The sequence below is a fragment of the Amblyomma mixtum genome, chromosome 4 (genome assembly GCF_055824585.1).
Source record: "Amblyomma mixtum isolate Tamu chromosome 4, ASM5582458v1, whole genome shotgun sequence".
In the NCBI taxonomy this organism is placed as follows: Eukaryota; Metazoa; Arthropoda; class Arachnida; order Ixodida; family Ixodidae; genus Amblyomma; species Amblyomma mixtum.
In genome coordinates, this window is record NC_143015.1 from 156,267,810 (window position 1) to 156,291,835 (window position 24,026).

Here is a 24,026-nt window from a genome sequence, read left to right on the forward strand (position 1 = left end):
CTCAAACGTACATCGCATGGACGTCTCCTTGGAGTAGTTGCATTGGCTGGGGCTATAAAGTTTACTCTCTTTCAAGTGCTTTCTTGTACCAATGAACGCATCTTCATACACTTACTGACACTTGTGATTAGTTTTTGTGGTTAGAATTTATTCTTTCACGAGAAATTAATGATCGCACACCGACGAAATGAGACATATTAGGTGGTTGATTAGTTTCGCCTATTTGTGGACACCTGATGCAACATGGGCACTTCTAGCTGCTCATGGGTGCGTGCCCTCAACAGTTTCTTGTTAATGGCCTTAATTTTTTTAGCAAAGTGACTGACGTTAAAGTCAGTTCGGTCACTTTCACAGAGCTGGCGATGTTATTCCTGCTGTAGCTTATCTGGCTCATACAACACTGATATGTGCCAACACACAATACATTTTTCTTACCTGTACACTGGTAAGTTCAGTTTTTTTTTACTATATACTCAATCACAAATCACAGCTTGACTGCATCAAAAAAACAAAACTAAGGGGGATGTTTGTCTCTCACTTGCGATATCTATAGACATCAGGGCACTGCTTATCTGATCGAAATCTTTGACAAGAGCAGACCATTTCGCCATTCTTGACTTAGGCTACATTAGTATTAACTCTTATGATTACAAAAGAGGGATACTGAAAATATAGCAAGTGCAATACAGAAAGCCAAATGGCAAGTAGCCAACTGCAGTTTATTTTTAACTTATGACTTGGGAGAACAAGATTTACAAGCCATGTGACGAACTAGAAGAAGTGCATGTGAGAGCAAAATTCAACAGTCGTTTATGCAGAAAAAAGACCAGTGACAAGAATGAAACAACTATGTACTGGTCCTTTGAACAAGAAAGTGCCCACTCACGCCCAGATTGAGAGCTGGAATTGACTTTCTCTGCAATGAAGAGAGTAATTTACAATGCTTACAAACACTAAAATACAATACTGAAGTGGAGAAAACAGGTGCTACACATACAAGGAAAAAGACCACAGTAAACACCACATCACTGAATAACACAGATAATTTACAATCAGGAGAGCAGAAAGTTGGGCAAGTTGGTTGATATGCATACTGAAAAAATTGCGCAGAAAAATGAGGACGAAGCAAAGACAAGACGAGGACGAGCGCGCGTCCTCGTCTTGTCTTTGCTTCGTCCTCGTTTTTCTGCGCAATTTTTTCAGTATGTAATTCACAATCACTCAGTCAGGTGTGTTGAACTTCCCTCCTTATTCTCCTACTGGTCTTGCCTGCTATGTGGATGCATTCTGATGGCAGTGAAAATGAAACATCCATTCTTTTTTCAGCCCTGACATAAAAAGCATTTGAAAAAACAAGTACACACAACTGTATAAAGCCAAAAACAAGCAGCTGGACATAGCGGCACAGTAACACAGACCAAACTGTTTACTATGTTGTGAACAAAAAGTTTTCCAACCTTGCACTCACTTCTATGCTTAACAACCTTGAGCTCTCTCAAAGAGTTGTACCAAAGTTTGTGCGCTAACGGCATGCACTAGACCAAACAAACTTCATCCTCCTGCTGCAAAATGCACATTTCATTCAAGACCAGTTCATTGGAAAAGTACCAATAACACATACTCTATCACGTGAGCAGACGCTACTTCACGATGGAGGACTAAGCAACATGGTGCAGTGACATCCTTAATGAATGAAGCAGTCATCAATAAGTCACAGTCTTTGTTACAGATGATGGTATGCTGGGTGTATGAAGTACAGTCGGGGACAGAAGTCTCTGGACCACGTGTTCCTGTAACGAAGCCGACAGCTCTGCTATTAGTCTGCGGCTAGAGACCACACTTGTGGAGGTAAAAGTTAAATTTTTGTTCTTTCATCTCCGCAAGTGCGGTCTCCAGCTGCTGTCTGATAGTAGAGCTATAAGCTTCGTTTGAGGAACACGTGGTCCGGAGATTTTTGTCCCCAACTGTACATCTAGAAATCAAGTCTTTGACATAGTTAAGAGTGGCTGCGGAAATATGAAAAATATGTGTTTCCTGCGTATCGATTTACAGGCTTTCACCATGAATATGTTTTTTCATAAAGTATTTAGAAAACAACAAAACACGCCAGCAACAGTACAAACAGCTAACATCAACAAGATGACTATGTATGTGAGCAAAAAAGTCAATAAATAAAAACTTCAAACCATGCTAAATTACTGCACATGTCTGCGACGTTCTTTTGCATTGCACCTTTCACTGCCAACAAAAGAGCCAATAGATATGAAAGCTATCTTAAAGACACGACCTTGAAGATCTAAACTTTTTTTTTTGTATTCCAGTTATGTGCACCACAGCACAGTGATTGTATAATTACAGAAATTATTGTGCACATTTTTCCATTTCAAATTTCAAACCCTCCATCAAAAGCAGTGTGGCTCGTGTGTGGGTCTTTGCAGCCGGATCATATTACGTATGAAAACATCTCATAACATGCACACCAGCATCTATTGATGTACGCATACATGTAATAATTATTTCCCCAAAGTGATGAAGTGATGACGGTGATCGACCTACAACAAATAAAGATGCAGGTACTCACAAAAGGGCTGGCAATTCTTAACAATGGCTAGTGCCGCTTTAAATTACAACCTTCTTGTAAGCCATGCTGGCATTAGTTTACTGTCGCATTCTGACCCATCCTGTGACCTAAGTTATTCTAAAATACGCTGGCCACAGTTATCAGTCATCACAATAAACCTGCTCGTGACTTCATTCTCTTTGGATTACCTAGATTTCTTAGAGTATAATTCTGTCTCCGAGAACCATAAACAACATCACAATATCATTCACAGAAAGCCTTGACTTTTCTCTCAGGCATGCTGAGAGAAAAGATTTTTAACAGATAAACACTGTGCTTCTGTAAAACAGTGCAGCGATGATGTAACATAAGATTACGTAACAATTATAACACAACCTGGAAATACATTAACCATCGGGATTGATGAGCTCTAGCGAAATCCTGACCAGGGTCATGAAGGTTTGCTGCATTATGATGTCGTCCCATCCCGAGTAAAACAGGCAACGTATCACTGGTCCACAAAAACAGTTGAATCACACAGTTCACTTCTGCCTGAGCTCGATTGGCGTTGCACAGTTTTTACTGACGAGTCAGGCAAACAATTCCAAGAACAAATATGAAGGCTGCATCACTGTTCCACACTCTGGTGTTTCAGGACTCGTGTCTGGTGCAGCCACGGATAGACACGTGTCGCCAACTCATCTGTTGGAAAAGAGTGCAATAAAATTAAACAAATACCGCCCGCACTAGTGGCATTCAATTTTATTAATGTACAACTGCATTATGGACCCCTTTAGCCAAAGTCGCTGCGATGTGTTGCCTATAATTTCACCTCTCCAGACCCTCTAGCTGCATTGCAAAAATACAATCTGCTGGTGATGCACTGCAATGACGACTCCGTCAAATTCGCCCGAACTGCTCCACTGAACCAAGGCATGCAATTTCTTTAGCCCTCTCACTCTCAAAAGCAGCGACCATGTAATTAGCGATGACTGTTATTTTCTTTGCACCAAGAGGTGAGGAAAAAGAATGTGCATGACAAGGTACAACAGCGTAGGCAGTTCAAATTTGGCGCAGCAGGCCCTGTATTGCATCATTAGCGGGTGTTGTGCTTGCACCAAGCTTCCTGCGCCCCTCGTGCGCTCAGTTTCAGTTTTGCTTGGAAAAAAACATCACATTTCCTCATGCAGCGGGCTTCAGAGAATGACTTTTTCTTTTGCTTCAGAAACTGACTTGGCTTTGCCTTGTCCATGGCTTCAACCTCACAATTAGCACTAACCCCCCACATTGCGCAAATTTAAAACTTAACTGATGAGTGTTAATTTTAGCACGTGATTACAACGGCTTTATGGTAACTACAGCCAACAGTTTGTTCCTGAAAAGATTTTTAAAATTTCAAACTCACTATTTTCAGGTGTATTTATAAGTGCTTCCTGAAACAAATGGTATATAGTGACATCACTGCTGGAAAGAAAAAAATTGGCTGAGGTGAACCCTGGCTGAGCCTAATAAACAAGCAAAAGCAAAGCTGGCAGTATATGTAGCGAAGAACAATGTGAAGTCATTGCTACGCCATCGCATGTTGTCACAACGGGCAACGCGAATCTCAGTTTTAAAGGTCAAGGTCAAAGGTCAAGTGACCACTGGTCACCGGTCACGTGGTGGCTGGTCATTAGCTATGACCATACCATACAGGCATATTATGGCTATGTGCAGTGAGACACATAGTAGTGCATTGTTAGTCTTGAGGGTGTATGCTTGGTTTGACCTTGGTCGGTTTTCAAGGTCAAATGCGCAAAGCCAGGCGAAACTCTAGTTGCACCTCGAGTAGTTGAGCTTTCGTTTTAAAAAGCTAACAAATCTGAGAGAATAAGGGGGGATGTGGGGATCAGATCGCAAAAATCGCAAAAAAAGTCAATTTTTGAAAAGTACAATTTTTGGCATCTCCAACACTCTTTCTATGTTGTACTGAAATATTTCACCTAAAAATGAACTTTAAGCACTCCAAATAAATAGATTTGTTGGCATCTACATATAGACAGTGTGTGCTAGCTTAGAACTTCCAGGCTTGTTTTCTTGAAAGTTTGTTTTGAGCATAACACTTTGCTCGTGGAAAGCGTAGCACAGCAATGGCTGCATGCATTTTTACCTCATTTGTTTTGTTGTGATCACTGAAGTGTGGTCTGCGTCAAGACAGTCTCAGATTTACTGTTTAGGTTCATATGTTTTTATTACATGGTGATTAGAGCATGATACATTCTAGACATAAAAGAAGGTGCATACTGTGTCCTATAAAAATAGAGAGCAGAAAAATTTAAAAAACAAATTAAGAGAGTCTTGATTTACACTACACTTCTTAGTAAATATTAAAAGCATTTGCAGACCTGTAGCCTGTTTTTTTGTCATGCTAGGCTTTCCACGAGCAAGCAACATGGGGACAACATATAAACAGTGATAAGAGGGAACCTACTGAAGCTGTCATTGTGAAACTTTATATCTGATTGTTTGATGCTGTTTTAAGCCAGCCCGCCAAATTTCATCACTCTAAGTCGAAATGTAGAAAAGTTGCCTCCGATCCCCTCATCCCCCCATAAACATTAGGAACAAAGCCGGAACTCACCCCATAACCTGTGTCCCACTCCGTTCCTAAAGGGTTTTCTTCCGTGATGCCTTTCCTCCTTGCTAGCACTCGGCTGAGAAAGACCCGCTTGTTTCGCATGACATCTATGACGGCCCATACCTGGGCCACAAAATCAAAAACAAAAAATTCTGACTACAACGAAGCGCATACATAACAAGCTCAGGACCCAGCAGCGCAGGCAATCGGCCCAATGCTGCAAATGGATGGTTTCACTCTGGTCCTTTGCAGGACGAGCATTTGCCAATACGTTCCCAATATTGGGCTGATTAGCTGTGCTACTGAGGGGATTTTATTACATGCCAAGTTCATCAGCGTGCATTACAACAAGGAATTTTAAGTAAGGCCTGACTCATACTTCAAAAATATTGTGTGGGACAGGTGGAACTATTGTGCACCAAGTCCTTTGCAACCAAACAATAATAACCACTAAATGAAACACACTGAATAAAAAGAGTTCAATGGCAAATAATGTGCCAATACTATGTCCACACTACAAGTTGATGCCAATGTAACTAGCCTAATTGCTTGCAACATTATTTACTGGCAGCCACCATGCTATGGCCACACTGCATCCCTGCATGCTTAGTGATAATTATTAATTACACGCACAGTCTACACGTGTGGAATGTGGTGCGGTTGAAGGAAGTTCCACAGTTGGCTGAACCTAGGAAGGTGCAGAAGGCGGCTGGCCACATCATGACTACAGGTCGATACTATTCGTTGGAAGGCCTTCATTGAAGGGTACCTGCCCATTGGCTTTTTAGTTGCATTTGCCTAGTAGGCACACTATGCCTATTTCGTATCCTCGCCACCGTGTGACAGAGCTGGTTAATCGAAACAGTAAGAGCCACCCCACCTATACCATTTATTAAATCCGTCAGCGCTAATAGCGACCTGCAGCAGTGCCTATACATCAACACATACCTGGTCATCAGGGCCCACAGAGACGGAGTGGACGTTTTCCGACACCAGGTTCCAGGCGGTGCCTTCTGGGAACACGTCCATGACGTCGGCGCGTCGCCACAGCTTACCCGCGGCATCCACGGCACACACGGTCGCGTCACCCGCCGAGATTTTTACAAGAGGCGAGTTGCCCGTCGGCGGCTCGACATGGAACCAGGCCGTGCCTGGAGGAGAGAGGCGAAACAATTCATGCTGCCAAGCAGGAACCAAAAAGGCTTATTCCTGCCCGACTTCAGTTCATGTTTTTTACTGCCGTGCCGCGCAAAGATAGCCATTCTAGTGAAAACAAACAATGATCAATGATTCTGCAATGCAATACTTCGAGCCTGAAACCTCAGTGGCATGCTGGCTGGGAGTGTTTGGAGGTGTGGTAGAGTGCACCTATGGTGGCCTGAAAATGCTGAAACCAATGCTATGTGAAAAATTTGAAGAACACCTCCTTTGCTTATTACCTCTCCGCATGCTAACGTCCTTTTGTTGTCCGCCACCACTGAGTATTCCCACTAAGTGCTAGCTAAGTGTTGCCGCCGTCAGTGCATGAAATTGCAACCCAAAAAATCTCCACTAGGCTTAAGCGCGGGACACAGGCTCTTCCTCTTCTTGCAACTTTCCTCCACTGCCGCCTCCCCCAAGTGCCGCAACTAGGGTGGGATAGGCCGTGTATAGGCAAAAAAAACATACCAGTGACAAAATCGCCTCAGCTTAGTGTGCAGTGAGGGTGGGGAGGAGAGAGAATATATGTGCTGGCCGTGATTTTAACAGCAAAAGCTGTTGTTACAGGAATACCAGCCAGTGAGAAGCCTCACGCCACTTCACACACCACCCCAGGGCCCCCCACCCTCCCCCACCAAGCTTCCATTAGTTTGTACTAGCGTCATGATGGCTGCCATCTCTGGAACAAGAAATGCAGCAAAAACCTGAGCATTTTTCTAATTCGCTTATCACCAGCTTTCTTTGGCACTGCAGACGAGACTGGAGTACCGAAGTGCAAATGGTAACAAGCCCAACAAGTTTGCACAAAAGAGTCTGCTCTCTTTCGAACCCAGCAAGAGAATGGCCCCGTGAACCACCCCTTGAATTTATAGGATTATGATCCAGGAGAGAAAGTGGCGGACAAGTCACATAAATCACAGTGTGCTTCCATTAACGGCTCTCGTCGTGAAACTCTTAAGGAAAAGCATAGCATACAAGGCACCCTACCCAAGGCGGTTCTCGCGGTCGACCACAAGGTGTCTCAGGGTCTCCTGCATCACGTGGCACACGCAGCAGCCACTCACCGGTGGGTCGCTCGGTCGAGATGCCGTTGCGCACGTAGGCGGAGCCGTCTTGGCCAATGGCCCACACCCTGTGGCGCGTGCCCACGCTAATGGCCTCGAACAGTTGCTCTGCTGCCACGTGCATCCATGCCTTGCCCTGCGCACAGCGAGCCATAGAAAGGAGGAAGGGAAGCAGGATGTAAACAGCCAACTCGTGTAACTGACACTTTCCAGAATCTGCAACGACAGAAGCTCAGGCAGTTGGTTCGTCATTCGTGTTGGAAACCACGCAGTGCCAAGACAAGGATGAGATGGGAAGACACACACAAAGCACTGTGTACCTTCCATCATCTTCTCTATCTTTCATTATCAGTAATCCGTGCTACACCTGGACTACCCCAACGCTAAAATGCATGTGTACACCACCGTGTTTTGTAGCTTCCGAGTCACAGGGTTGGAACAGCTTTTCAACAAGGTGCCCAACCCACTAATCTAATGCCAAGTTGTAGCTGCAATTCCCTTAACACCTTCACTCTACTGTCACCTGATTTGACAAAACTTTTTATTTGCCTGGCTGCGACCACTGGCTTTCATTACTGCCCAGCTGACAACTGCCATGCGCTGCTAGAGGAACCACACGCCAAAGAACGACCCACCTCGGGGCAGTCAGGCGTCACGCCCCTGCGGTAGACGGCTTCTCCCGTGGAGGACACCGCCCACAGTGCCACGCCCCCTTCGCCGATGTTCCCCGGGCGGGAGTCCAGGGACAGTGACAGGTCACGAAGCAGCATGGGCTCCACCTCAACCCACGGACCGGTCGTGTTCAGCCGGCATAGCCTGCACAAGGACGTAAGGGAATCACGATGAACAGTCATAAGCGTCAGCATGAAGGGGGAAAGAGAAGCTGTGAGACACCCAGGCGGTAGAGTGAAGGCATTTAGGGGAAAGAGCTAATGAACTAGTTTGTGCTCCATGGTGACAGCACAGCATAAAAATCACAGGGAGGAAAAAGATAATTGTTGACTTAGTGGTTTAGTGACAGACAAGGCAGCACTCATACAGTCAAGTCCACTTATAACAATACTGGTTATAACAATATATCGGATATAACAATGGTCAGTCATGGCACTATCAGCTTTTCCATGTGTTCTATGGTAAAATAAACTGCTTATAGCAATGCTGTCAAGGCACATTATTGGTTACAACAATTAAATCTGGTAATTGAGTGTCAACCATTATAGAAAAAAAAGAAGGATATGCTACAACCACACCAGCAAAACCATACTTACAACACAAAAGCGTGCACGTGTGGGGCCGCAGCAATGCCACGAAAGCAAAAGAGGCAGGCGTCATCGCGTCAGGAGAGCTGCTGCATTGCTGCATTGGTTACGCGTGCCATGCGTACCCCCAATCAGTCGGTGCAGTGCGCGTGCATGCAGCCAGCGCGGTCTTTCTCTTGTCAGCTGTCACCGCACCCATAGTTCTGCATGCTTCTTGAATTTCCCATAAGAATCACTTCCGGAAAGACGGCTTGATTCCTGTGACGTGGAGGTGCGCGAAGCTACCGTTGGCACAGTGATGGTGGTGCTTTGGTCATCGGTAAACGGTGAACATTGTTCCGGTTCCCTGAAGTTCGATTTAACCTGCTTTTACAGGCATTAGAACAGTCAAACCCCTCCGGTATTTACTGTCAATAAATGCTCTGAAGTTTGTCATCTTTTATTTTTTTCGGCACAACCCTGTTATAACAATTATTGGTTATAACAATGGTATTTGCATGGCACTTGAATATTGTGATAAGTGGGCTTGACTGTATATGGTTTCTTCTCTGAGTCCTTGTCCTCTGCTCTGTGTTCAGGGGAACTGAGGCATTCTCTGAACATTGCCACCAAATTTGTCCAAAAATTAGGAAACATGGTAATTAATGACCACGCACACCAAGTATAGGTGGTCTACACCCCCAGCAGAAAGTACACAATTTCAATTTGAGGGATGCTTCCAAAGCGTATAGCAGAAGGATGAAAACATTGCTAAAAGGCAATGTAGAGTCAACTCCGTGGATCATGTGATAGAAGATGTCATGGTGTTCCAAAGCGCATGTGTCCCCGGCACTCACCTGAACCAGCGGCGCCGGCGCACATAGTCGGTGATGCCTTTGGAGCCATGGTAGGAGAAGGGGAAGTCGGCCGCATACTGCCACCCATCCCGGTCCACACCTCCCGGGGTGTGGTAGTCCACCGCCCAGTCAGTCACCTGTGACACGGTGACCATACCATCACTCAACGTATGTGTGTTTAATGCTTTTGTATACGACACACACATCCACGCACACAAAGTGAAGCACGCAGAAACCCTGGTGCGAACTTTTAATCTATATTGCAAGGTCACTTTTCTCCACAAAGGTCCAGCACTGTGACACTGCAAGCCACTGGGCATACCATGAATTTTTCCCACTACGTGCTAATGTTAACGAACCTGAGATGAAGCATGCTGGTAAAGGCGGGCGGTAAGACCGAACCTGAGACGAAGCATGCTGGTAAAGGCGGGCAGTAAGACACACAAATTTATGGCGCACAGTGAAAATCGATTTCATCGGCCCAAATGGGTCCGCTGAAGGACAAAGGACACACCCACTGACATCCAGTTAACCCTGCCCTGCCCCAGCTACAGGAGCAGAAATCACAGCGATCTATCATGCGGCAACATAGAAGCTGCATTGGAGTGAAGACCCGGCGACTGCCATTATCCTCATACCAACCAACTGTCCTCCTCTCCCCTCCACTTAAAGGGAGAGGAGAGAGACACAGGACTAAGAATGACTGAGCTCATTTGAAAGTGGCTGACGCTGACGCACCAAAAATTAATAAAAGAAGCAATCAAAATCAGAATAGAATCATATTTCGAATGGAAACAAGACTGGCATAGAATTGGAATATAATCAAAGTTGGAACAGATTTGCCAGTGAAAGCACGTCAGTCCAAATGCTTGCCCCTAAATTTTCTTGCACCCACCTTGCTCCAACCACTCATTATAGTAGGATACAACTTAAAAAAACAGCAGTTGCTAACATCGCCCAGTCAAAAAAAAAACCATTGGAACCAATTGGATTTTCAATGGGTTCCAATTGGACGAGTTCACTTTCCAATTGGTTCCAATTGGAATAGTGTTCCATTTGGATGGTCCAAATGGACTATCCAATTGGACCATTTGGGTTTCCAATTGGTGAGCCCAATTGATCTTACCCATTGCATCCAACTGATCCGCCGAACTGCACCCAATTTATCCAATGAATGTTTGCATGTTTGACCAAAAAGGGAGAACTAATATGGTACTTACAATAAGAGCTATCAGCAGCTTAGCCTAATAAATTGTACTCATCACCTACACCACCACTGGAGCTGAAATTAAATTAAATAACTGCGCTCAGTGGGCAAGCACCACCGGCCCCAGCATGAGAGCCTAATAAATTGGGTATATAAGTTGGAGCAGAAGTGTGTTCTCTGGATATACATATTGAGCTAATGTATGCTACTAGTGCCTGAATGTGCAGTGTTGCTTGTGTGTGATGTATGTGTGTCTGTTGGCTTTGATTTCCATAAAAGCATGTTAATTTCAATTCCGTAGAAAAATGTTGATTGGCACTACCCAGTCAAAAAAAACCATTGGGACCAATTGGTTTTCAGACACCAATGAAACCAATTGGCTCAATAGCCAACTGGAACCAATTGGTCTTTCCAATTGGTTCCAATGGTGACCAAGAATCAGCTGGTTCCAATTGGAAATCTCAATGTTTTTTTTTGACTGGGCGGACACGGTCCGCGGCGTCCTGTATAGCTCTGCTGGCCAACCGCAACTGTGAATGAAATCAACTTTCTAATGCCTGACTGTATCAAACAATCCACGTGTCAAAATCATACAGCTTCTTGTTTACGTAACAAGAAACATTCAAGCAGCGGACTACTCTTACGTCGTGGAGGAATTATATGTGCGGAGGCTGAATGTGGGCGGAGCTTCACTGCAGACTTAAGTTGTATCCAACTATAGCATACTGCATATACGTAGGTGCTGCAAAGTGCCCCACCAAAGTGTGTAAGCTTATTTTCGACAGTGCATGTCACGGACACTGATCCTTTTCCTCCGCGGCCACCGCGGATCGAAGTCCCTTTCCGCCGCGGCGATCGATGTCGCTACATCGCGCTCTGCACCCGAGCGCTTTAGCCACCAAGGTCGATCGACGTGCGCGAAGAAGAGGACAACAACGAAGCCGAACACGCGCTGACACGAGCAGTTCGCGCTTTGCAGCACGCGTTTCCGGACACCTGCGGTCGCCAGGACTCGGAACACCGCTGCTCTTTTAGGTATAACGTTAATGCGTCGACTCGCGATCCGCTAGCGGGAACACGCCGTTCGCGAGTCGAGACCTTCGAAGAATAACGACAACGGTTCCTGACCAAGGCGAGGACCGCGTGGTGCCGCGACCTCCGCGAGAAGCGCCCCGACCTGCGCTAAGGCGCAAGAACCTGAGCGGCGAAACTCCCCAGCGTGTACGCATTCGTGGATCTGGGCGACTCCGATCGAGGTAGGTCCCGTTAACGGCCTCCAAGACAGGCACTACGCAACACGTCCAGGGGTCGCAAACAGAATGGGGAAGGCTTAAACGGTGCACCTGACAAACATTCCAGGGAGCCATTAACCAAGAAGGCCGGCGCGAACTGACGCCGACCTCGCAAGTCGCAGAGAACCGCTACCGCAACGATCCCACTACCGAAGACGCGCGACCATCTCAACCGGCGGGCTGGCCGGCGCCAACGACGAGAGAAAGACAACCAACCAGCATGGCCCAGAAAGTCGCCGCCGAAGAGGAGGAGAGTTCGATGAGCGAGACCGAGATGGAGTTCGTGACGGCCGACTTCGCCGAACTCTGCCTGATCGGCTTCGGAAGCATATGCCTCATCGGTCTCGTCGCTGCGCTGGCCTGGTACCTGCTCTTCTACGTCCCCCGAGAGGAACACGGCGGTCGACAGCGCATCAATTACACGCGGCTCCTCGAGGAGTCCATCGACCGGTCCGTGGCGCCGTGCGACAACTTCTACCGCTTCGTCTGCACCGGCTGGATACACAAACACGCCAAAAACAAATTCAGCGTCGCCGACTCCGTCCAGCAGGAAACGCTACTCGACGCCCTGGACGCATTCGAAGAGGCCGCCAAGAACCATCGGCGAAGACAGTCCGCTAAGACCTGGCTCGAAGGCTCCTCGGAATTCGACGATACAAACAAGACGCGACAAGAGGGCAACGTCGATAGACAGGCGCTGAGAGATCACCACGCACCCACATCCGTGCATAGACAGAAGAACAGCGAATCAGCCATGCTCAAGGCAGCGCTCATGTTCGAGTCTTGCAAAGACGTCGTCGATAAAAAACGCTCCGAGACGGAGAAACTGGCCGGGTTCATGAATACCTACACGAAGTTTCCGGCAGTGGAGCCACAGGACACGGCCAGCATAATCGCGACGGTGGTCGAGCTTTCCCTTACCTGGAGAATCCACACGCTGTTCAAAGTAAACATCTTCCCCAATGCGGACGAAGGCGGACGGCCAACGGTGGAAATAAGAGAGAACGGCGACCTGTTCACTTGGTTCCTCTGGCGCAACATCCTCAAGGACTCGGGAAAGCTGGAAGACTTCTTCATCAGCCACCTGCAGGTACTTCCCCACTTCAGGTCTGCGCGCGCCGAACAGCTGCTGACCGAGATCGCCGACGCCGACTCGCAGATTATCCCTTCGCTGCAGACGGACGAAGTCCTCCCGGACGTCGTCAAGTACAGCGAGCTGCATGAGCTCATTCCGGACGTCATAGGCGAGGCGTGGGTCGACGCCGTCAACAAGCAGACGGAGCCGTACTTCAAGGTGGAAGTCGACCACTATGTCAGCGTAGCAAACAGCCACTACCTGTTACAAGTCGGCAAGATCCTCAATTACACCGCGAAGCCCACGCTCGTACCCACGTTCATCGGCTGGACCCTGCTCCGCCAGCTGGCTCCGCGAGCGTCCTACAAGGCGGCCAGCTTCGTCTACAAGAACAAGGCGAGTTACAATGACGCTTGCTTCAGGTTCGTCACCGACGTCATGCCACTCGCGGCAAGCTATCCCTACCTGACCAAGGCGCCCACGGCAAGGACGCACGCAACCGCCGTGACCTTGACCAAGGACATCAGGCGAGAGTTCACCGCCATCTTCGCCAACGTCCCCTGGATGGACAACGCTACGCGCACCGCTGCCGTCGCGAAGATGGGCGCCATGGCCGAGGTCCTAGCCAAGCCCGCCTTCCTCTTGGACGAACACGTGCTCGACGAACACTACGCCAACTTCTCGACGCACGCGAATTACCTGACCGCGTCGCTGGAGGCCGCCAGGTCCTCGGCCAGGCTCGTTATGAAGACGCTGTCCTCGGGCAAGACGACCGTCGAACGAGCGACGTTCTGGCCCCTGGACGTGGACGCCTTCTACGACGTTCAGATGAACGCCGTGTTCGTTACAGCCGGCATCATGAGGCCTCCGTACCTGGACGACAGGGCCTGGACGGCTTTCAACTACGCGGGTCTCGGTGCGGTCGTGGGCCGCGAAGTCATGCACGGGTTCGACTCTCGCGGGATGGACAGGGACAACCAGGGCAAACTTCACAACTGGTGGTCTCCCGACGCCCTCAACAACTACAAGGGCAAAGTAGCCTGCCTGCAGCGAGCCTACGGCGTCGATCCGCGAACCGCGGAAGAGAACGTGGCCGACTTCGCTTCGCTGCCCGCTGTCCTGGGCGCGCAGCGACACCGCTCGTTCCTCCACGACCGCGGAAAGATGCCGGCGTTCCTGGAGTTCTCGAGGGAGCAGCTCTTCTACCTGAACTACTGCTTCAGGCTGTGCTCGCCGGAGGAGTCACTGGGGGACGCGCGCGGACAGCGCAACGTGGACAAGGACCGGTGCAACGTCCCGCTGAAGCACCTCAAGGAGTTCGCCGACGCCTTCGGGTGCGCCAAGCGGGATCCGATGCACGTTGCCGACAAGTGCTCCTTCTGGGACCTGCCCGTGGAGCAGGTCGACGCGGATGAGGACGAAATATCCGGTTATCCGTGACCGTACAATATAGTGATATTTACTGCCACCTGCCGATAAGAACGTAGTGGACACCTCTATCACGTAGAAAACAGCGAACAGCGATTAAATTACCTGCGAATGTAAGCAACATCATCTGCCCATCATTTGTATGTTCAGTGTACAAAGTCGGTACGCGGAATTTTTGGTGTTTTCCGGCAAAGCGCCTCACGGAACTTTTAGCGCAGTTACGGGACACAAGACAGGATAGCGAGAACACACACTTTTCTTCGGACATTTCATTCATTAATGGACTCGCTCTCTGTGTGTCGTCCGAAACGCGAAGATGAAGCGAGCTGCTGAAAGCAAGAAAACGTACGAAAGAGGTCTCTGGAGCTAATATGGAAGGCTCTAAACCTCTCGCTCGAACCTTTGGTTCCTTTCATACACAGCGAACGAGCATCAAGTTGTTTCCTAAGTACGAACTTTAATGCCATGATAAATTCGAGAATGTAACTAACGTAATAGTGCTGGTTGAAGCGCTTGGCTTCGTCAAAACGTAGGCGATTTCAGTGCATTCTTTTTAGGCTCACCATATTTCGGAAGGAGCACTTGTATTGTTTGCTTGTTCCTGAGGTCGTTTTTGTTGTTTCCAGAATTTATGTATTGTGTGCAGGGTGTCGAACCGGCATTTTTTCGGGTTCGGTTCGGGTTCGGGTTCACGCCTTTCGGGTTCAGTTCCGGGTTCGGCTCCAGAGGGCCATTTCGTTCCGGTTCGAACCGGTTCGGACCGTCCCGAACCGGTTCGAACCGGTTCAAACGGGTTCAGGACAAAAAGTTGAACGCAGATGAGTTTGTCAACCCTGCTATGCGTTTTCATTTTTCCGGCACATCGGTATACATAATAAAAAATGCAAAGATTTGTTTACAAGAACATAAAACTGGGCTAGCTGGTAAGAGTTCATGCTTAAGCAGCGCAATAAACAGGAAAAAGGAAGACTGGAGACGACACAGACGCCGACTAACAACTGGTTGTTACACTCTAGGAAAAGTGTATGAAGGCGCAGGACACAGTGAACCATGCAAAAAACAGAACAACAAAGATTAAAACTAAAAAAAAAACATACTGCACATGCCCTGCATAGTCGAGTCATGACATCTTTTTCAACGAAATACGAAGACTACATTCCATAGTAGACAGCAATTCCCTATCTTCTGGACCTCATACAGTTGGGAAGAAAGCCTGACTCCTGTATACAAATTGACGGATGGTGAAGCAACACGCCCATCTGCTTCCTTACTAATCATAAAGGCCTCCACCATGTCCCTACAAATTCGATCTGAGTGAATAAGCAGGAGACTTGTCTTTCTGAATGGGTAAGCAATGAGCATTTGTTCGAACATCACAGATGGGTGAAAAAGTAGCGGTGTCGTACAACTTGGCTTTGCATTGCAGCGAGTGCAACGATTGCTTACCCCGTAGATAAGACAAGTGTCGTGTTAATAACCCTGTTTGCATAAGTAGGGAGTTGGTCGAGGCCTATATGACCAGGAAGGAAGCTGATGAGTGTGTTGCCTCACCATCTATCAATTTGGTAGATAAGGAGTAAGGCTTTCTTGTCAACCGTGTGAGGTCCAGGAGATAGCGGATTGCTGTCTAATATGGAAGATAGTCTTAGAATTTCGTTGAAAAAAACGTCATGACTCAACTGTGGTGTGCATGCGCAGTATGGTTTTTAAGTTTTAACCTTTGTTCTGTATTTAGGGTTGTTCCTTGAGTCCTGCGCCTTTATATACTTTTCCCAGAATAAAATAACCAGCTGTTAGTCAGCACTCGTGTCGTCTCCAGTCTTTCTTTTGTCGTGTTTACTGCGTTAATTAAGCATGAAAAATTGTTTAATGCGAGATGTTCTCACTTTACCCATTTTACTTATTGTCCGCAGCAAAGACGAATTTACGGCAAGAGCCGCAAAATGAAATGAACTCGAAATTGATGAAAATCGGCTATGTATACGCTATAATCCACCTTATGAGGTGTAAGGCGAAAAGCCGGTTGGTTTTTTAATCTACAAGACCCTCCTGCGTGAGCAATTTTGGAGACCCAGTTGCGCGAGTAATAGGTCTCTTTTGAAGCTTGAGTCAGTTGGGACTTTCTTGTACGCAGTGTAATTACGGGGCCCTAAGATTGCCGACGCACGCGCCCTCTACGTTCCCGCGCACTACTGAGAACAGAAACTGCCATGTATCGGTACCTACATACAGACGGACACCTTTCCGTCGCCCCGAAACCGACTTGCCAGTCACCCCTCCTTTACTAAATGGTAAGAAAATGTGCGAGAATCCCTCCACCGCCCATCTGCCGCCCAACGAGAGCCTCGTGGGAGCACATGCTCTCCCTAACTTGCAGAACTTACCAAACATATTTTATTTAAATCACCTATTCGACACCACCTTTGTGACTCACGTTATATATCCCGAACCCATATAGCTCAGTATCTTCAAAAACACAGCTAATCGTGGCTTCTCACTATAATGCAATAAGAAATTACGACACTGACTTATTATGATGACGTCAACCTCCTCTCTTCTGATAAAAATAGTATCATAAAAACGCATGCTTGGATGGGTTGAGAACGCTTCGTTTTTGCACGGACACAAAATGTCAGCAGCCCCGCCGCGGTGGCTCAGTGGTTACGGCACTCGGCTCCTGACGCGAAAGACGTGGGTTCGATCCCGGCCACGGCGGACGAATTTCGATGAAGGCGAAATTCTAGAGGCTTGTGTACTGTGCGATGTCAGTGCACGTTAAAGGACCCCAGGTGGTCGAAATTCCCGCAGCCCTTCACTACGGCGTCCCTCATAGCCTGAGTCGCTTTTGGACGTTAAAATCCAATAAACCAAACCAAACCAAATAAATTGGCAACATGTTTGTTCCGACGTTCAGCTGCAACATTCTTGCAAGTGCAGCATTGTGCGAGGAAGGAGATATACTTGCACTACATTGAATGTTTGAGACTTTTCCTGGGGCGCTATCAAAGGGAACCTTTGCGTCAACAGAATTTTTTGCGCCCTTGATAGAGTGATAAAGAGTGGTTAATCTGGCGTGCACCATTTGTCCACCAATTTGTTTCACGCATTTATTTTCAAAACTACAAACAACCCCTTTCTGGCAGCTATGCTTTCTGGGCGTGATCACTAACGCATGCCAGCGAGCGCATATATTTCCGCATTGCCCTTTTGATTATCCGGTATTTAATTTTTTTTTCTTATTAGTGCATCTCCACCGTTGCCAAGAACCCGCCTTTCGTTGATTATTTCAGTCGCTGCAAACAGGACTATGCGGATTCCAGAAAAAAAAACAGCTGCACCAATTTATACATCCTCCTTTTGGTAATACTAGTAGTAATATCGCAGGTTTAACGTGTCGAGTAGACATTGAGGCTATAGGATAGACGGTGTAGTGGAGGGCTCCAAATTAACGGAGATCAACTGGGGATTTTCGGCGTGCGACAGAGCACGCTGGTTTTTGTATTTTTAGAATCAGCAGCCAAGCTCCACAGTCATTGAGCCATTTTTTTTTCTTTGTTGCCCTGCATCGTGAGGGGTTTTATTTAGAACCTGCTGTCTGAGACAATGAGCGCCTACAAAAGTATATGTTGCACTACCCACTGCGGTGGCTCAGTGGTTACGGCGCTCGGTTACTTATTCGGTGTATCCGGGTTCGAGCCCGGGGGACACGTTTCTACGGAGGCGATGGTGGTGGAAAAAAATTATTTACACATGCACTACTGGAGGTATTGCATGAGCTGACCCAGAGGAGGCAAGCCCTTACAAGTACTAGGTGGAGGTCCCTAGTTCGGGACCCCAGTGGCGTCGGCCGCCGCCCGGGCTCGCGCGACCAAGGCCCGTTGGGCCTGCAGGTCAGAGCAGCCGAGCAGGGTCGCCTCCCAGTCCTCCCGGGTTGGGTTGGGGTGAGGGGGGATAGCAGGGTTGGAGGGGCAGGCCCACACCATGTGGTAAATGTCCGAAGACTTCTTCGCACAGTGCGGACAGCTGCCCGAGAAAGAAGGGTCAAAGTGTTTGAGAGCTGCCTGGCACAGCAAAGTATTGGTATACAGGCGAAGCAGAAGCCGCTTCTCCGCCTTTGAGAGACCTTTACACGGGCGGGGATAAAGACCGTGGCCAGATTGATAAAGTAAAACAATGTCTTTAAAGGAGTAAGCGGGAGTGAATTCGAGTTCCTGATCGTCGGGGTCGGATGGGAATGTCCGGTGAGAGAGCGCGCGGGCGGCGGCGTCAGCTGCCTCATTTCCCTCAAGGTCCATGGTGGTGGTGGTGAAAACATTTATTACGAATGAGCAGGAGGTATGTTTGGATCAGCCCGTAAGAGACCGATCCTTACAAACACTAGGTGGAGGTCCCTAGTATGGGACCCCAGTGGCGGTTGCCGCCGCCCGGGCGCGCCTAAGGCTTGTTGGGCCTGTAAGTCGTGGCAGCCGAGCAGGGTCGCCTCCCAGTCCTCCCGGGTTGGGTTGGGGATGGGGGGAATAGCGGGGTTGGAGGGGCAGGCCCACATCATGTGGTAAGTGTCAGAAGACACTGCACTACAGTGTGGGCAGCTGCCGCTAAAGGAGGGGTCAAAATGTTTTAGCGCTGCCGGGCACAGCAATGTATTGGTGAGAAGGCGGAGAAGGAGCCGTTCATCCACCTTCTTTACATGGCCTTTACATGGGCTAGGGTAAAGGCGATGACAATTTTAATAATATGTTGTAATATCTTTGAATGTATAGACCGGATTAAAATTGGGTTCCTGATCGGATGGGAAGGAGAAAACAGCCCGGTGAGAGAGCGCGCGGGCGGCTGCGTCTGCTCCCTCGTTTCCTGCCAACCCCTGATGAGCAGGGGCCCATATGAGGTAACGGTGTGCGGGGTCCGTATCCCGTATGCAGTTTTGGTATATTCGATAGGCTACGAAGGGAGTGCAGCCTTGTTCGACATTCCGACAGGCCCCTCGCGAGTCGGTGGTTATGTATTTTGAATTGGAATGTGAGACTGCGAGAGCAATCGCGACCTCTTCTGCTTGTGTTGCACTGCGGGCTCTGAAAGTTAGGCCGTTAACTGTGTTGCTGTTGTGAACTACCGCGGCCGTGTACCATCCCCCGTGGTGAGGGCCGGAGGCGTCCACGTAGTATACACCTGTTTTGTTGCCATAATATCGGGCTAGCGCTTCCGCTCGTGCCAGGCGCCAACCATTATGGTCTTCATGTGACATGTTTGCTGGAAGAGGCCGCACGTGGAGGGCACGTCTCCACAGTTCCGGGATGCGAAACCTGTCTTCCATTGGAGGGGTGTGTTGGATATGGAGTCGAGCAAGAAGGCGGCGACCCGACTCCGTTAGCGACAAGCGCGTGTACTGGTTTGTAAGGTGCGCCTCCCGGAGCTCCCGGAAAGTATTCACCACCCCAAGAGCCATAAGCCGGCTGTTTGAAGTAGTGATGGGGAGGTCAAGGGCACGCTTAACAATTTTGCGAAGGTTTACCTCAAGGGTGTCCTCCTCTTGTTTCCGTAGGTGGAGATAAGGAGTCGAATAGAGAATTCGACCATGTGAGCAGGAGCCCAAACGATACGCCGGTGCGCGGGGTCCCCGGTGTAGACGCTGTTTTGGAGAATGCGGTAGGCTAGATATGGCACCCAGCCCTGCTCGACGTACCGACATGCCCCTCGCGAGTCGGAAATAATTGTTTTTGAATTAGAATCAGATGCAGCCAACGCAATGGCGACCTCCTCCGCGTGTGTTATGTCACGGGCTCGGAAAGTAAGGCCGTTCACTGTTTTGGATTGGTGGACGACTGCGGCCGTGTACCATCCCCCATGGTGGGGGCCGGAGGCATCCACGTAAAATACGCCGGGTTTCGACCCATAGTGGCGGGCCAGGGCTTCCGCCCGCGCCAGGCGCCGGCCATTATGGTCTTCACAGTTCATGTTCGCGGGACGTGCACGTTAAAGGGCACTGCGCCACCTTTTGAGAATATCGAGATACTCAAGGATTCAAATCTATATAGGCTGTAGGTAAAACATGCTGTTTTTTTGCACTACCATTTAAAATAGTGACGTAATCGACGATTAAATTTTGCACTTTTCAAAATAATGGAGGAGCGCGGGGAAGTTTAGTGTGACGTCATGGAAGGTATGATTTCGAATTACCGCTGCCGTCAGCCACGCCCTGCCGCGCCTGGTTGGACGCGGCCAAACAACGTTCGGCGGGTTTTGCCTTCGGTGGCATTGGTTTTTTTCCTTCAAAGCAGGCGTTTATGAGTTGGAAATGTACCGATACCTTCGATGACGTCTTCATGTGTCCCCCACTTAGCGTTGTACGCTGCGGAGAAGCTTGAAGGCCGTCCCAATTTTAATTGGTGATTACGTCAGCGTTTCAAATGCTAGGCCAAAAGGACTTCGCATACTTTACCTGGAATTTTCACACATTCGACCCTTTTTAGCTCGTCGATTTCTAAAACCTATGCAGTTGCTCTTTATTAAGGATCCCCAGCTGGTAGAAATTATTCCGGAGGCCTCCCCTACTGCACCTGTTTCTCTTTCTTCTTTCACTCCCACCTTCCTCCCTCTCTTACGGCACGGTTGAGGTGTCCACCAAGAAGTGAGACAGGTACTGCGCCATTTCCTTTCCTCAAAAACCACCATCACAACGTTGTTGGATCCTCGCGCTAATATTTCATCTATTTGTGAGAAATGACGCAAATAAAAGGAAGGCATTCTCAATCGGTGCTTAAATGACTATGATGATGATGAAAACGTTTATTAAAGCACAATGCCTTAGTTAAAGGGAAGGCTGATCTGGTCCCTAGTCCGGGACGCCGTTGGTGAAAGCCGCTGTCCGTGCTCTGGCGACGAGGGCTCGTTGTTCCTCGAGCTCCGAGCTGGACAGGGCCGCCTCCCAGCCCTCCCGCGTTGGCTGATTTATGATGTCAATGCTGTCATTTTTCTGACAAGCCCATACCATGTGGTACAAGTTTGCCTTCTGGCCACAAAATTTGCACTGTGCCGAAAAGGACTCGGGCTCAATGGCGTGAAGCGTAGCTGGATTATTGAAAGACAAAGTTTGTAGCCTGCGAAGGTGACATTCCTCTGATTTACTGAGACCCTTAGCGGGCCTCGGGATACACCCAGTTTTATTGCGTGTTTCTCCTTTCAAATGACGCCATAGATATTAGAAAACATGGATCACCGTGTGGTATTCGCCTACTGCCACTAAATAATTTAGAAACTAATTTTTTCTTCTATGCTGCCCGGTTTCATCAACCGAATGATGGCTGTGATGTGAATAAAGCTAAGAAAGGCTGTAATACGAAGAAGGCTAAAAACTGTCCCAGCACACATGAAAAAATTGGCTTACGAAACTTGTGTGCGGTCTTTACTTGAATATGCTTCAGTCGTGTGGGACCCGTACACGAAAAAGGACATAATGGTCCTTGAAAAAGTCAATAGGAAAGCGCGGTTAGGTTTATATACGGAAAATACAAAAGGGAAGACTCTCCCTCGCAGTTAATGATGTCAAATAACATTCCTACACTACAAATCCGCCGAAATATTAATAGATTGGTATTCTTGTTTAATAGTTTAACAGGTAAAAATAAACTGAAGCTTCCGGAGTGCATTAAGCGTCCTCTAGTGAGAAGGACTCGGAACGTTCATGAACATTCACTTATTCCTCTTTTCGCCAAAACTCATTTTTAAATACAGTTTTTTCCCTAGAACAGTGCAAGATTGGAATTCGGTACCGGAAGCTGTTTTTTCCTCGGAAAATTTTTCTGATGCGTTAAATCGTCTACTTCCCTGCTAATATTGCTTATATGTATGTTTTGTATCCGTGTGCTGCTAATATTGTATAAGTTTATTCTTTTGGTTTTATTCTTTTGATATCCGTGCGCTGCTAACATTGTATAAGTTTATTCTTTTGGTTTTATTCTTTTGGTATCCGTGTGCTGCTAATATTGAATAATTTTATTCTTTTGGTTATGTAACAATGTAAGTTCACTCCTGCTTGGGCCAAGCAGTGGCCTGCAGTATTCTGAAATAAATAAATAAAGAAATAAATCAACATTAAGTCACGTGAGACACGAGAAAACTAATACAAACACTGATGCGTTGTTTTGACTCACTCTAGCACTTAAATCAGCTGGCTTCAAGACCTATAATCACAACGAACGACGTATCAGCAGTCGTATTGCCATTTTATTGCACCTCACGCGACCTAATTTCCTCTACACGTCACAGCCATCGTTATGTTGGTGAAACCGAAACAGGATCATGAAGAAATTCAAATATAAATTATTTATTATGTGTTGGTGAAATACCACGCGGTGCTCCGTGTACACCAATGTCTAATGCATCGTTTGAAAGAAGAAAGCACGCAAGCAAAAATTTGGTGTCTATAGTTCTTCATTGAGTTAGAGCAGTGCTAACAATTTGATTAAAGATTTACGCAAATATGTAAAAGGGGAGGAATAATAGCTCAAGATTTCACATAAACCTGAAGTACAAAGAATTGGCGGTAGTACATTACAAAAGCGTCAATTAGGCATCTTCCCAGGCCCCAGACTTCCTGTAAGTTTGCTGTCGCATATAATGGGTACCATTATCGCACTTCCCAGCGCAGACAGCTACGGGTGGTTAAATCTATGCGCCAGATCATCTCATTTTGTCCGGAAACAAGACGTATGCAGAGATGCAAAAAAATGGGGCTGAACCGGGTACCGAACCGGTTCGGAACGGTTCCTTTGAATCGTTCCGGTTCGGGTTCAGTTCCAAGATGGCTAAAAAATTATGGGTTCGGTTCGGTTCCGGTTCCGGGCGAAAATTCGGGTTCGGTTCCGGTTTAGGGTTCGGGTTCGGTTCCGGTTCGACACCCTGATTGTGTGCCCACCCTGCGAAGGTCTTGTAAAAGATCGCAGTATATATCAATAAATAAAATAATAAATAAAATATTTTGCGCTACTCTGTCATGTACTGACAAATTTTGTCGTGCACATTAAACCACGTGTCGGGATTGTAGTATGGGCCGAGCCGGCCGTACGAAGAGACCACGCTCAACATGAACTGTGACCAATTTATTGGACGCGCACAAGCATGGAGGAAAAAAACTGAGGAGGGAGCAGCCGGCGACAACCGTGAAGCCTAGTCTTAACAAGTAAAGATATAGTAAAAGAGTATGTCCCCCCGTGATCACACCACGTGATAGCGTGCGGTAAAATCTAGCCCCGCTGCGCGCGCGCATGCGCAGATTAGCGCGGCAGACTGACTGTAGATCAACCTCCTTGCTGTAGACGCCCGCGCCGCGGGTCGCACAAACGCGCGCACTAAAACATACCAGAATCAAAACATAAAGGACAGACTCGGAGAGCGAAAAACTGAGGGAGAAAACGGCTTCGTAAACATTCGGCTTGCGAACGCTGGCCGCGTGACGTCACGCTCCCTCCTTAGTGTTTTTTCCTCCATGCGCA

At 47.8% G+C, this 24,026-nt stretch overlaps 2 protein-coding genes across 3 annotated transcripts in view; one reads left to right on the forward strand and one right to left on the reverse strand.

Moving 5' to 3' along the window:
• Positions 1-698: 698 nt before the first annotated feature.
• The window catches only part of Pex23 (tectonin beta-propeller repeat-containing peroxin 23), a 75,339-nt gene continuing 52,011 nt past the window's right edge, over positions 699-24,026 (reverse strand). For both annotated transcript variants that reach the window (XM_089541012.1, XM_089541013.1), the window contains exons 18-23: positions 9,537-9,673; positions 8,077-8,257; positions 7,442-7,577; positions 6,126-6,328; positions 5,181-5,300; positions 699-3,262 (exon numbers count right to left, since the gene is read on the reverse strand). In XM_089541012.1, coding sequence (XP_089397138.1) covers positions 3,212-3,262; positions 5,181-5,300; positions 6,126-6,328; positions 7,442-7,577; positions 8,077-8,257; positions 9,537-9,673 — 828 coding nt within the window. In that variant the 3' untranslated portion in view covers positions 699-3,211. The remainder of the gene's footprint in view (positions 3,263-5,180; positions 5,301-6,125; positions 6,329-7,441; positions 7,578-8,076; positions 8,258-9,536; positions 9,674-24,026) is intronic.
• On the forward strand, positions 12,256-14,594 carry LOC149348893 (neprilysin-1-like). Its single transcript, XM_089585934.1, has one exon. The coding sequence runs from the start codon at positions 12,256-12,258 to the stop codon at positions 14,548-14,550; it is 2,295 nt and encodes a 764-aa protein (XP_089442060.1). The 3' UTR covers positions 14,551-14,594.

What these genes read in the sequence shown, in the direction of transcription:
- LOC149348893 (XM_089585934.1), top strand. Translation starts at nt 12,256, where the DNA reads ATGGCCCAGAAAGTCGCCGCCGAAGAGGAGGAGAGTTCGATGAGCGAG.